This window comes from Drosophila suzukii, unplaced genomic scaffold (genome assembly GCF_043229965.1).
Source record: "Drosophila suzukii unplaced genomic scaffold, CBGP_Dsuzu_IsoJpt1.0 scf_15, whole genome shotgun sequence".
Taxonomy (NCBI): Eukaryota; Metazoa; Arthropoda; class Insecta; order Diptera; family Drosophilidae; genus Drosophila; species Drosophila suzukii.
In genome coordinates, this window is record NW_027255902.1 from 188,030 (window position 1) to 202,393 (window position 14,364).

The 14,364-nt window shown below is 37.8% G+C and overlaps 1 protein-coding gene across 4 annotated transcripts in view; it reads right to left on the reverse strand.

The window, feature by feature from the left end:
- Nucleotides 1–14,364, reverse strand: part of smal (smoke alarm) — a 236,821-nt gene that overhangs the window by 139,338 nt on the left and 83,119 nt on the right. For all 4 annotated transcript variants that reach the window (XM_065867303.2, XM_036822587.3, XM_036822589.3 and 1 more), the window contains exons 2-3: nt 13,909–14,153; nt 6,079–6,184 (exon numbers count right to left, since the gene is read on the reverse strand). In XM_065867303.2, the coding sequence (XP_065723375.2) occupies nt 6,079–6,184; nt 13,909–14,125 (323 nt within the window). In that variant the 5' untranslated portion in view covers nt 14,126–14,153. The remainder of the gene's footprint in view (nt 1–6,078; nt 6,185–13,908; nt 14,154–14,364) is intronic.

Sequence of the window (14,364 nt, forward strand, 5' to 3'; positions counted from 1 at the left end):
ACCGAAGCTATAATTTCTTTCATATTATTTTCTCACCAATTTTATCGAATGTAATACCATTTTTCGTCACAATTGTTGATATCCGAAATTTTTGTTAAGGCGCGTTCGCCACTACTTTTTACCTCGTTAAGAGGTGTTTTTGTTTGATATCAGAAGCTTTTTTTTGCACAAGAGTTTAAGTACCCCAATACCATGACTAGGAGTCGTCCCCATATGGCTTGGCTATTGAAAAACCAATAGGTATAATAAGGTATGGGCTGTTTACAATAACATTCTTATAAGAATGAAACATATAAAAGAATATTAAACTTTTTAATAACAAGCTTAATCGCTTCAATTACCTATTTTAATAGGGATTTTCCAAAGTGGTAGATCAAATAGATCAAGTTTCCATTTTGGATAAGCTTCATGCAAGTAAAGGACCCTAAAACCATAACAGATTTTCCGTTTGAAAAAATCTAATAAGAATATTTTTCATCAAATTGTTTTTTTTCTTGTTTATTCCAATAAGTACGAAATATTTCGTATACGGAGCTGAAACGAGTTGCACCTTTTATCGCTTAGGATCTTCCAAACGGTAATTTTTAGGGCAAAAAGTGTTATATATCAAAAGTTAAGGAATCTCAAGGGCTATATGATTTGACATTTTAAAAGAAATCGTTCGACTCAATTTTAAGAAAATAGTCAAAAAGTGTGTGAGGATGCGGGAAACACACCCTCCACATTTCGCCACTTTTATTCTTTCCGCCACGAAGGCCTACAATTGGATGTTACGGCACGACGGCCATTTATTTATAAGTTATAAGCATAAGTTAGCCATAAGTCGTTACGCCACGAAGGCAATTTATTTAAGTTCAAACTAGAAGCTAAGCTTATCAGATTTAAATATCGCGCGCACCAGGGCTGGAAAACCACCCAGTGTTGGTCAACCGAGGGCCAACAGCTGATAGTGCCGATAGCGATAGGCGGAGGATCGATATGAAACTGTGTTGGGAAACGAAAAAAAACCCGGCAAACCGAGCTTACATGCGGCCGCAAGGGCGGAAGCTCGCTCTCATTCCCGAATGGCAGAAAAGGCGACCATACCTAGGAGCGGACTTCAACCCGGAGTGGCACAGCGGCACGAGCGTCGGTACGCCGGATCCAAGGAGTAAGTGGGACACAGACAATAGAGATCAGACTGAGTGCGAGTAGGGGACTAGGAAAATAACTTGTGAAACTAGCGAATAATAAAGATAAAAGAGAATGAAGAAGTATGTGTCCGTGTGAATTTGTGCATTTTTCGGGAACCCACGTGCAGTGATTTATGCCGGTCGGGAATCGTGTTGCATTAGAGAAGCCTGCTCGGTGCAAACGACCACCCGATCGCCCACAAGGAGCATAGGAAAGGATCGCCTCTGGCCATCCTCTCCTGGGAACCCCGCCCCAAATACGGTTTAGGTAGTCGCGAGCCACGTGCAGTGATCTGTGCCGGTCGGGAATCGTGTTGCGCCAGAGACGATTACTCAGTGCAAACGACCACTCGATCGACCACAGGGATCCCTACCTTCTACCCCAGTAGCTTGTGAGTCGCACATCCAGGGAAAACGGCCACGCCGTCCAGTTTTGTTGGTATTTTCTCAGGGATCGGCCACGCCACTCGTTTCGTTAGTATTTTCGCCGGGAGCAGCCCCGCCCTCCACTATACCTTCCGGGTGCCGTGTTGCGCTAGAGCCGCTTACTCGGTGCAACGCGGATACGCTGGCCTCTTTTCCCCACAAATCCCCGCGGCAACTCTCCGTCCAGTTTCGTTCCAATATTTTTCTACAAATTTAACTGTAGAGGACCCTGGCCGGACTGAGTTTTATCCCAGCCTATGAAAAAGGTCCTTACAAGTGTTTTTAAAAATAACATTTTGTCATAACTCGAAATCTTTTATATTCAGACAACTTTACTATATCAAGGGTATTTAGCAAATTAAATTATCTATGGTTTCCAAAACCCTAAAACTGAGATGGGATGCATACAAACCCACAAACAAAATGACAAACGTTTTCATTTTGGGAAGAGGAAGAAAATCTTGTTTTTTGAATTACTTTTGAACGGGACATCGGATTTCAACAAATGAGGTGTCGACGCGTATTCTCAGTAAGAATAAAACTAGCTAAACAGTCGGCGGCTTTTATCCCCTCCGAATCCAGCAGCTCCAATTTTCTAAATTTTTACTTTTACACTTTCACCGCTTTTTCTCCCAAATAAATCTATATTTTGAAAGTCTTGGTATGCCATCTTCTTAGTTAGTGCGATACCTTTCGATTGGGGTATCACTTACGATCGAACCATAATGGCAGATTTTCAATTCTGAGGCTATATATTGTAGTTGTCTTCGCAGGCTCTCTTGCGCGCTTCGCCACTACGTGTACTGCCGTCCACAGTGATATAGTAGTTGTCTTCGCACGCTTTCTTGTGCGCTTCGCCACTACGTGTACTGCCGTCCACAGTGATAGTTATCCGATCCGGCTGGTTCCGACTTATATACTACGTGCAAAAAATATAAGACTTTTTTGAAAGTTTCAGCCCGATAGCTTTAAAACTGTGAGACTAGTTTGCGTAGAAACGGACGGACAGACGGACATGGCTAGATCGACTCGTCTAGTCATGCTGATCAAGAATATATATACTTTATGGGGTCGGAAACGTCTCCTTCACTGCGTTGCAAACTTCTGACTAAAATCAATATACCCTCTGCAAGGGTATAAAAACACCGAAGCTATAATTTATTTCATATTATTTTCCTACCAATTTTCCGATCGTTCCTATGGCAGCTATATGATATAGTCGTCCGATTTTGACACAATTTAATTTTAAATTTAAAACTATTTATAAAATGTTATTTCCAAGCTTAGAAGGTTATGATAAGAAACACCAAAGTTATATTATTTTTTTTCGATTATTCCTATTCCTATTACCTGCAAAAGAAATAAGACTTTTGGGAAAGTTTCAGCCCGATAGCTTTAAAACTGAGAGACTAGTTTGCGTAGAAACGGACGGACAGACGGACAGACGGCCATACGGAAATGGCTAGATCGACTCGTCTAGTGATGCTAATCAAGAATATATATACTTTATAGGGTCGGAAACGTCTACTTATTTTAAACAAATAAGAACACCCGTTACTCGTAGAGTAAAAGGGTATACTAGATTCGTCGGAAAGTATGTAACAGGCAGAAGGAAGCGTTTCCATAAACTATTCTTGATCATGATCACTAGCCGGGTCGATGTAGACATGTCCGTCTGTCTGTCCGTATGGATAAACGCTGAGATCTCGGAAACTATAAGAGCTAGTCTATTGAGATTTGGCATGCAGATTCCTGAGATTCCATGCAATGTGCCACGCCCACTCTAACGCCCACAAACCGCCAAAAACAGTTTTGATGATAGAGTACAAATTTTAACTGAAATGAATTGTTTTTTTCAAACCCTATCGATTAATCCAAAAAAAAGTTTGTTTGACATAAGAAGAAATAAGCTTGCAACGCAGTGAAGGAGACGTTTCCGACCCCGTAATGTATATATATTCTTGATCAGCTTCACTAGACCAGTCGATCTAGCCATTTCCGTCTGTTCGTCTGTCCGTCGGATTCTACGCAAAATAGTCTCTCAGTTTTAAAGCTATCGGGCTGAAACTTTTTCAAAGGTCTTATTTGTTTTGCAGGTAGTGTCCAAGTCAGATCAGACAACTATATCTTACAGCTCCCATAGGAATAATCGGAAAAAAAAACTAAAACAAGAAAGGAAGTTGACTTCGGCAAGCCGAAGTTTGTATACCCTTGCAGTTATAATTACTAAATTTAAAAATACTTTTGTATTTATTATTGTATTGTATGATATTCCCAATAGTATAGGATAATATGTCAAAAAACACCGAAGCTATAATTTGTTTCATATTATTTTCTCACCAATTTTCCGATCGTTCCTATGGCAGCTATATGACATCGTCGTCCTATTTTGATAAAATTAAATTCGAAATTCAGAGCTAATTAAAAAATGTTATTTCCAAGCGTAGGAGTTTATATGTTAAAAAACACCGAAGCTATAATTTGTTTCATATTATTTTCCCCCCAATTTTCGGATCGTTCCTATGGCAGGTATATGATCTAGTCGTCCGATTTTGATAAAATTAAATTCAAAATTCAGAAATAATTCAAACATGTTATTTCCAAGCGTAGGAGTTTATATGTTAAAAAACACCGAAGCTATAATTTGTTTCATATTATTTTCGAAATTCAGAACTAATTAAAAAATGTTATTTCCAAGCGTAGGAGTTTATATGTTAAAAAACACCGAAGCTATAATTTGTTTCACATTATTTTCCCACCAATTTTCCGATCGTTCCTATGGCAGCTTTATGATATAGTCGTCCGATTTTTATACAATTAAATCGGAAATTCAGAACTAATTAAAAAATGTTGTTTCCAAGCGTAGGAGTTTATATGTTAAAAACACCAAAGAAATCATTTTTTTACATTTTTTTCCGATTATTCCTCTGGGAGCTATAAGATGGAAACCTGTCCTTCACTACGTTGCAAACTTCTGACTGAAATCATACTACCCTCTGCAAGGGTATAATGAACAAGAAAAACATCAATAAAAAAGTAAAAGGGTTGCACTGGGACTCGAACCTGCTTTACCCGTCTGCGCTTCTTAAATTGAATATTTCGGTACGACAGATCATGCAAAAACAAATTTATTTTTTAGGGTATGAATCATTTTAGGGTGTGGGTAATCATTTTTAGAAAAGGTAATGCAAAACCATTTTATTTTTGCGTTGGCCTTTCTTTTTTTTCAGGAAATATTTTCTAGGTATAACACAATTTTTTTTAATTTTGGACGATTCTAGTTTTTGTTAACCATAAATTTAAGTATCGCTTTCTCGGTTTATAAAAACATTTTCATGACGTGGAAAAAAAAATTTTGGTATTTAGAAAAATAAAATTTCAATGGCGATATATGCGACGTATATAAGATTTGCCTTTTATTGCGTTCCGAAAAATGAATAATAAAGGATATGAAAACAAGATTAATTAGTTGTTATTGCTTAAAGCTACTTGAGTACGTGTTTTACTTTTTCTTTCATCGCTTTTTTATCGTTTTTTTTTTTTTATAAAGGACTCAGTATTAAACAGCAAAGCGAGTTTATAATGCTCGCCCTACCCGCGATCTCAATATATGGTTATGGCGGCAGACAGATTTAAGCGATATGGGCGTTAGAGCAGGCGTGGCAAACTTTTGTTGGGTCAATCGAAAGGTATTGACGAGACTAATACATTTCAGTTAACAATTTGTTTCTAGCATGCAAATTGTAGGCGCCACAACTTTGGGCGATTCGTGGGCGTAAGAGTGGGCGTGGCATATTGGCGTAACACACTTGCGCTTCGCAGGAATCTCTAGAATGGGCATGCTTAATCCCAGTATTGCAGCTTTTATAGTTTCTGAGATCACAGTGTTCATACGGACAGACGGACATGGCTAGATCGACTCGGCTAGTGATCCTGATCAAGAATATATATACTTTGTTGGGTCGGAAACGCTTCCTTCTACCTGTTACATACATTCCGACGAATCTATTATACCCTTTTACTCTGCGAGTAACGGGTATAAAAATACGAGTCCCATAAAACCAACTTTCGAAAGTTATTTTTCGTCGGAAAATTTGATGACAAAACTTTTGTAAGTTGAAGGTTTGTTCGCCACGACCCCTTACCTCGGTAAGAGGTGTTTTAGTTTAAAAGCTTCCTTTTACTCTTGGGTATAGCTTTTTTACAAGATTTCTGAATCTAAAATTTTCATCTTATAAGGATAAGACAGTAATTTAGAAAAATAAAAACCATCGGGGATGGCACAGAAACCAAATTAAAGTTTTTCACCAACAAGTACTATTTATTTTTACTATTTACTATACATTATTAATTTTTTTTATTTGTCGAGTGCCTCGACTATCAGATGCCCGTTACTTAGCTAAAGAGAAATTAAGATATACAAGCAGCAAAGAGAGATTGTAAAGCGCCACATAAGATTTATTTTTAAACGCCAACTTACCTTGCGTGTTGAGGTCCAACGAAACCCATGTCATGGGCTGAACTCGCTGTGATTTGGGCATCAGTTATGACTAACGACTCCATGCCCAACGGCACATTGCACGTGACTATAAATAAACGGAAAATAATTATATATTTTTAACATTAATTAAATAATGTAAATATTGTAATTTAATTATGGAGGCAATGTATTTCAGTCTGTGCAACATCTCGTGTTTTTGACGATTACACAAAGAAAGATGCGTTCAAATACACATGGTCCGTCTCATTTCCATCCATCTCTGACTCAAAACGTGTAAGACTCTCTACATCAGTTCTTATACCCGTTACTCGTAGAGTAAAAGGGTATACTAGATTCGTCGTAAAGTATGTAACAGGCAGAATTCAGAACTAATTAAAAAAAGTTTATTTCTAAGCGTAGGAGGTTATATGTTAAAAAACACCGAAGCCATGATTTGTTTCATATTAATTTGCCACCATTTTTCCGATCGCTCCATAGCAGCTATATGATATAGTAGTCCGATTTTGATAAAATTAAATTCAAAATTCAGAACCGATTGTTTCTATGGCAGCTAAATGACATAGTCGTCCGATTTTGATAAAATTAAATTCGAAATTCAGAACTAATTAAAAAGTGTTATTTCTAAGCGTAGGAGGTTATATGTTAAAAAACACCGAAGCTATGATTTGTTTCATATTATTTTCCCACCAATTTTGCGATCGTTCCTATGGCAGCTATATGATATAGTCGTCCGATTTTGATAAAATTAAATTCGAAATTCAGAACTAATTGAAAAATGTTATTTCCAAGCGTAGGAGGTTATATGTTAAGAAACACCGAAGCTACAATTTGTTTCATATTATTTTTCATACAATTTTCCAATCGTTCCTATGGCAGCTATATTATATAATCGTCCAATTTCGATAAAATTAAATTCGAAATTCAGAACTAATGAAAGAATGTTATATCCAAGAGTAGGAGGTTATATGCTAAAAACAAGAAAGAACGCTTTGGTCGAGTGCCTCAACTATCAGATACCCGTTACTCAGCTAAAAGGAGCAAAGGGAAATGGAGATATGCAAGCAGCAAAGCGAGATTAAAATGCGCCACCTACCGGCGGTAGACAGATTTAAGCGCTATGGGCGTTAGAGTGGGCTTGGCAAATTTTTGGATCAATCAATAGGTATTGACGAGACCAATACATTTCAGTTAAAATTTTTTATCTAGCATGAAAATTGTGGGCGTCATAGAATTTCGCGGTTTGTGGGCGTTAAAGTGGGAGTGGCAAACTTTTTTGTATGTCAATTGATAGGTATTGATGAGAACAATACATTAAAATTTGTATTCTAGCATCAAAACTGTAGGAGCAACAGTTTTGGGCGGGTTGTGGGCGTTAGAGTGGGCGTGGCACTCTGTGGAAACAAACTTGCGCTGCGTAAGAAGCTCAGGAATCTGCACGCCAAATCTCAATAGCCTAGCTCCCATAGTTTTCGAGATCTCAGCGTTCATCCGGACAGACAGACAGGCGGACAGACGGACCGACAGACAGACCGACATGGCTAGATCGACTCGGCTAGTGATCCTGATCAAGAATATATATACTTTATGGGGTCGGAAACGCTTCCTTCTGCCTGTTACATACTTTCCGACGAATCTAGTATACCATTTTACTCTACGAGTAACGGGTATGATCACTGAAGCTATAATTTGTTTCATATTATTTTCCCACCAATTTTTTTTTCGTTCCTATGGCAGCTATATGATACAGTCGTCCGATTTTGATAAAATTAAATTCGAAATTCAAAACTAATTAAACATTGTTATTTCTAAGCTTAAGAGGTTATATGTTTATAAACACCAAAAATATAACTTTTTAAAGTTTTTTTTCGATTATTCCTATGGGAGCTATAAGATGTAGTTGTCCGATCCGGTTGGTTTCGACTTATATATTACCTGCAAAAGATATACGACTTTTGGGAAAGTTTCAGCCCGATAGCTTAAAAACTGAGAGACTAGTTTGCGTAGAAGGGGACGGACAGACGGACATGGCTAGATCGACTCGTCTAGTCATGCTGATCAAGAATATATATACTTTATGGGGTCGGAAACGTCTCCTTCACTGCGTTGCAATCTTCTGACTGAAATCAATATACCTTCTGCAAGGGTATAAAAATGAAGTAAACTCCAAAAGGTTGGTTGTCGTGACCTACGTTTTATAAATCCGTGTTGACAAGAGGAAATAAAGGACCTACATCTGTGTTGTAAATGGGGCCTAATAATGTTCTTAAAGAGCTTCGGTATAGCTGATAGCTTTGAAATACCTCTGTATTAAAATTACATGCGTTTAATTTACTCCCTTTTTTATGAAGCGGGATAACAAATGGTGCAATGGTCTACACAAAGTCTCAGAGCAATACCTAAGCACACATCCAGGGACTCCGTCAGGACCCGGAGAGTAGACAAGTTGCACCCTTTGCAAATCTAAAAGAAGTGAGCTTTCACTTATAACAGGACAAAGAATAAAGTTTAATTTTGGAATGTCGTATGGGTAAGACTGATCTGGAGGACTTGATGTTGAATAGGTGGTTTGAAATAACCGTGCAAAAAGATCGGCTATGGCCTGGTCACTGTTTGCGGCCGAATTTTCAAATTTAATAGATGATGGGTAACTTGAAGATTTACACTTTGTGTTAGCAAAACTATAAAACTGTTTTGGATCCAGTGTAAACTGAGTCTTGCAACGAGTTAAATAGTTTTTATAACACTGAGCGTTAAGCACGGTAAAATCAGACCGAGCACCTAAGTATCGGGAAAAGGCAGCTTGTGGACCAGAAGCTCTAAACTTTTTGTAGAGTCTTGACTTTACATTTTTAAGTCGTGCCAGCTCTTTGTCAAGCCACAGAGGTTGGTTTGAAATTTTAATTAATACGTAGGAACGCATGTACCATAAAATGCGTAATACATTATAAAATATATTAACCGCTTCAGTTATATTAGTACATAAGTACAGACTAGACCAATCCGAGCAAGCTATAAGGTTATTATTGAGTTCAAAGTTCGCTCTACAAAAGCAGGTGTGGGTTTAGCTGACTTTTCAGATAGCTCATGCACTTTTGTACCCGTGTCAATAGTCAGCTCTAGCGTTGGGTGATATGGCTCTTCTGGTAAAGTAATTGCAGAGGTTCTAGCTATGCAAGCACAATCTGGACTGGAAACAAAGCACAGATCCAGTAATCGTCCTAATGAATTTAAAGCTTTATTTACTTGAGACAATGAAATATCAAGCAAACCGGCAAGAAAATCATGCTGCGTTGAAGGTAACAATATATTTGATGTTTCGACGGTGACCATGTCGCCCTAGGTGTATAAAAGTAACCTAAAACTATAAACTGATCCCCATCTGATAGGTTACTTGAAATAAACTGGATAGCGGAAAGATGATTCGCATATATTGGGAATTCAGATGACGGAGGACTTTATGAACCTGTTATGTATACAGAAATACCCGGAAGTCATAGTTTTATACACAGCTTCAGACGTTAATTCTGAGTCAACAGCAATTAAAACTCCACCTCCACGTCGGGACGGACGATCAATCCTGTAAGTTTTGAACTTACTTGGAAAAACTTCGGAACTTAGAATTTCCGGTTTTAACCAGGTTTCTGTAAACACAATATCATGGGAAGACAAGGAAGAACTAAACAGAACAAAAATTGACTGAGCACATAGTTGCAAAATGAGCACAGCGAACACCGATCTTAAATGATGCTACTTCCCTAGCATATGGAAAATTAAACCGTTCAACCTTTAGATCATTCATCTGAACTTTGTTATGGATATAGGCCGTAGTGTCCAGGGATGAAAGGTCAGGATTTAGCTGACAAACAAAAATTTGTTTCCGTTGCAGTACACAGGTGACTGTTCTAGGTACTACGCATGTGACAGGTTTTGGTACTACGGCATTTAAGGATGCACTACCAGTATCAGTCGGTACTCCGGACGTTAAGTCAACATGCTGCGTTGGAATTATTATAGTATTATTAAAAATCTCGCGTTCTTTGCATTCGGAAACCAAATCTTTTTTAGCTTTCGACTTCAGTACCAGTGCCTTGGTTTCATAAAAACCGTTCTCAGCGTTCTCGATTTCAGTATTTTCGATCTCAAAAGTGAGCCAAGAACGACTCATACTAAAAATACTAAAATCGTCATCGAAGTCTTCTCGGATTCCGAACGGTCCTTTGAGAATGGTCGATCTTGATTTCAGTATGAATCGTTCTCGGTTTCAACATCGAATCGATCTCGATTTCGAAAATAACCGTTCTCGTTTTCAACATCGCATCGATCTCGCTTCCAGAATCCATTCTCAATAAAAATGATAAATTTGTTTAATTTATATATATTTTAGCCTTACGGCTTTAATGTTATTATTAAGTCTATATATGTACATGAAGGGGGGCGTTACAAAGTCGGAAAAATTATATATTAAGTTTCTTAATGGATTTTTTACAACGTATGATCATAAATGACAATTGTATTCTACTTCAATTTTTTCACAATAAAAATAAACTTCATTTAAATTTAACCTAACATAAAATTATTCTTATTTAAACCTCCTTCCACTCCGTCAACCCCGAAAAGCACACGGAACCCAATCGGTGGGATGGCCTCTTTAATTTCATCGCCATTTATGTATTGAAGGCACTCGTAAGAGACCCCGGCACCTAAAACAAGAAATGATTTTTTTAATACTATACTAAAGTATAGCTGCGATTAACAATAACAATTTGTTACATATGTACATATATATATTTTGCATTCGCATATCTATGTGTATACTTTAGGTTATGTCGTGTGTCACTGTGCGTGCATGCAAACAGTGTACTTACAAGTCGAAAAAAAACTGCGCTGCGTGCATAGTTATGTATACTAAAATACACACATGTGTTCATAGAAATCTGTGTTTGTTAATACCATCCAATTTAGCTAATTATTTCACTCATTAGCTTATAAGCTAATAATTATTAGTTTACGTTACGTTACGTTTATGTTATGTGTTAAATGTTATGTTACAATAAATTACCGATTTCGCTTTGTTAAGAAAAACGTGTTCGAATAAAAATCAAAGATAAACTAACACACTAACACAAATTGTAATAAAATCATTTTACTTACGCTGTGAATACGGAAGGTCTTTTATTAGTTTAAATTCCTGAAGCAGGTCCTCCAATTTTTGCTCGTCTTCGTTGTCTGGCATTGCACCAAATACAAAGAAGTGAATTTGCAGCCACTAGACTCCGCTTGTCTCGATAACTTTGCGGTCATTTCAAGAGAGGAGTTTGGTCGCTCTCCTCTCACTGACATTTTTTCTAAGTCTTCCCCTCACGTCCCTCGTCAACAACCACAGAAACGAGATTGATTTTAGTTCGGAATACTAAAATCGACATCGCTTCCGTCATGAAACCGAGAAGAAAAATGTGAGAAGACACAATACTTAAACCGAGAAGAACAGATCTCGGTTTTTTCCGTTCTCAATTTTTCTAAGTGTATGAAAAATATTCTCGTACGAATTGCACGGAATACTCTGTTGTCTAGCCGAAATCAACGACTTGCATTTCTTTTAATTGCAGACAGCCATGATCGCGATATTCCGAACCACAGTTCAAAGAGAATAATGCTACGCAAGTAAAGAGAGCGGGAGAGAGTGAGCGGGAGTGAGTAAGCTGGGGGAGCGTAAGTTCTTGATGTTCCAACAACAAAGTTATATACTACCGTTTAGACTCTTACCGCTCCAAGCAGCATTTGGAAGAAAAGAAGAAGGAAATTAGAAACAAGCAAGAACGCTATAGTCGAGTACCTCGACTACCAGATACCCGTTGGTAGTCGAGTACTCAGCTAAAGGGACCAAAGGGAAATGGAGATATGCAAGCAGCAAAGCGAGTAGACAGATTTAAGCGTTATGGGCGTTAGAGTGGGCGAGGCAAATTTTTTTTTTGATCAATCGATAGGTATTGACCAGACCAATGCATTTCAGTTAAAATTTTTTATCTAGCATAAAAACTGTGGGCGTCACAGGTTTGGGCGGTTTGTGGGCGTTAGAGTGGGCGTGGCCAATCGATAGGTATTGATGAAAACAATACATTTCAGCTAAAATTTTTATTCTAGCATCAAAACTGTAGGAGCCACAGTTTTGGGCGGTTTGTGGGCGTAAGAGTGGGCGTGGCACATTGCTGAAACAAACTTGCGCTGCGTAAGAAGCTCAGGAATCTGCACGCCAAATCTCAATAGCCTAGCTTTTATAGTTTCCGAGATCTCAGCGTTCATCCGGACAGACGGACAGACGGGCATGGCTAGATCGACTCGGCTAGTGATCCTGATCAAGAATATATATACTTTATGGGGTCGGAAATGCTTCCTTCTGCCTGTTACATATTTTCTGACGAATCTAGTATACCCTTTTACTCTACGAGTAACGGGTATTAGATTTCGTAGCCTTGTACGCAGCGCAAGTTTGTTAAGCGTATAAGCCTCGCCTACTCTAAGGCCCAAAAGCCGCCCAAGCCTGTGGCGCTCACGATTTTCATGTTAGCAACAACATTTTAACTTAAATGTATTAGTCTCGTCAACATCTATCGATTGACCCGAAAAAAAGTTTGCCACGCCACTCCCCAAAAAGAAAAGCAATGACGTTAGAACCAGACAATGACAAATGTATTTATGCATGTGTGTGTGTAAATATTTGCAAGCCGAAAAGAGCAAAATATAAAGCTCTTTCAAACAAAGCTGTCCGACCAAATATTTTATAATTATATTTCAGAATATGTACATAATACGCTTTAAGACGGTTAATGTTTAGCGGTCATACATTAATATACATGTTTTTTGCCTATTTCATGTATTGCTCTATCTGTCTTGGCGATGCCAGAATAAACGCGGCTATCTTATTCTATTGAATAATTCATTTAAGCTATATGTTATTTTGGTCTCCCCCTCTCTCTCTCTCCAATAAACTCAAAACCAATTTCAACTATCTAATTCCGATTAGGTTAATGTAAAATATTAATTGCTGAAAAACTCGGCAAGGGGCTTCCCGCTCTTTGCATTGCAGTCGACTTACATGAGCCAAAAAAGAAAGAAACGGAAGATCGTTTAGCCAACGTTGCAAAATCCGTGCACGTAAAATTGACGGGGGAAAAACTATACAGCGCTGTAAACCCTTCTGATTTCCCATTAGTCTAGGCCTAACTCTCGTATAGCGAAACCCGTGTGCCTAATGCGATTTTTTGCGAATTAACATTTAAGTTACCTTTTATCAATTTTCAATTTAAAAGCTGAGTAACGTGCACCTGGTAGACGAGCTACTGGACTATAACGTTCTCTCTTCTTTTCAATATTTTTTCATAACAAACTGATATGCTTTCATATTAAATTGATAATCTTTTAAATCAATTTGTAATTTTTCACATCAGATTGATTATTGATGATTATTAAAACTTCTTAAATAGGCTTAAAATATTTTTTTCAATATATTTCAGAACTTAGAACTTATTTTGAGAACTTCTGGCACGTTTACCACAAGCGCCCATAACGCTTAACATTTCGAAGATTATCTTTTAGTGTAAATTCAAATTGATTTTACTGATCAATACCTATCTAAAGTATGTAACAGGCAGATCAAGATCACTAGCCGAGTCGACTAGCCAAGTTAATGTCAATCAAAAAGAATAACTCCTAGCACAAGGAGCACCATACAGCGATATTCCTCTGATTTACGCATGTATCCAGGCGTGCACATTGCATTATAGTAATTTGAAATCACAGCCTTGAACTCACCGATATCAAATGCCGTTGTTGTCGGCGCGTTGAGCATTAAGCAGCCGCTGGTGATCACCATCGCCCAGAGGCTGAGCTCCCATCTCCATCGGAGGGTGTGGATTGGAGGGCGGGAAGCAGCGAATGTGGGTATGAAGCGGGTGGTGTTGGAAAGGCACTGGCGGGAGAACATGATGATGTTGATGATAATCGCTTCGCTTGACGATAAGTGCTTCATAGCAGTTATTTTAAAGAGGCAGTGAGATCTGCAATGCATAGATATATTTATTAAAGTAATACTAATAATTAAAGTATAATAAAGTAACATATTTATTAAAGTAAAATAGTGGAGAACATTTATTGAGTATATTTCTGTAAAAGTTCATGGTAAAATACCAGTTGAGTTAAATCCTACAGCTCTTGGCGTAAATCAATTATTTGTTCACTTCTAAAAGTTGACGAACTCATAAATAAATT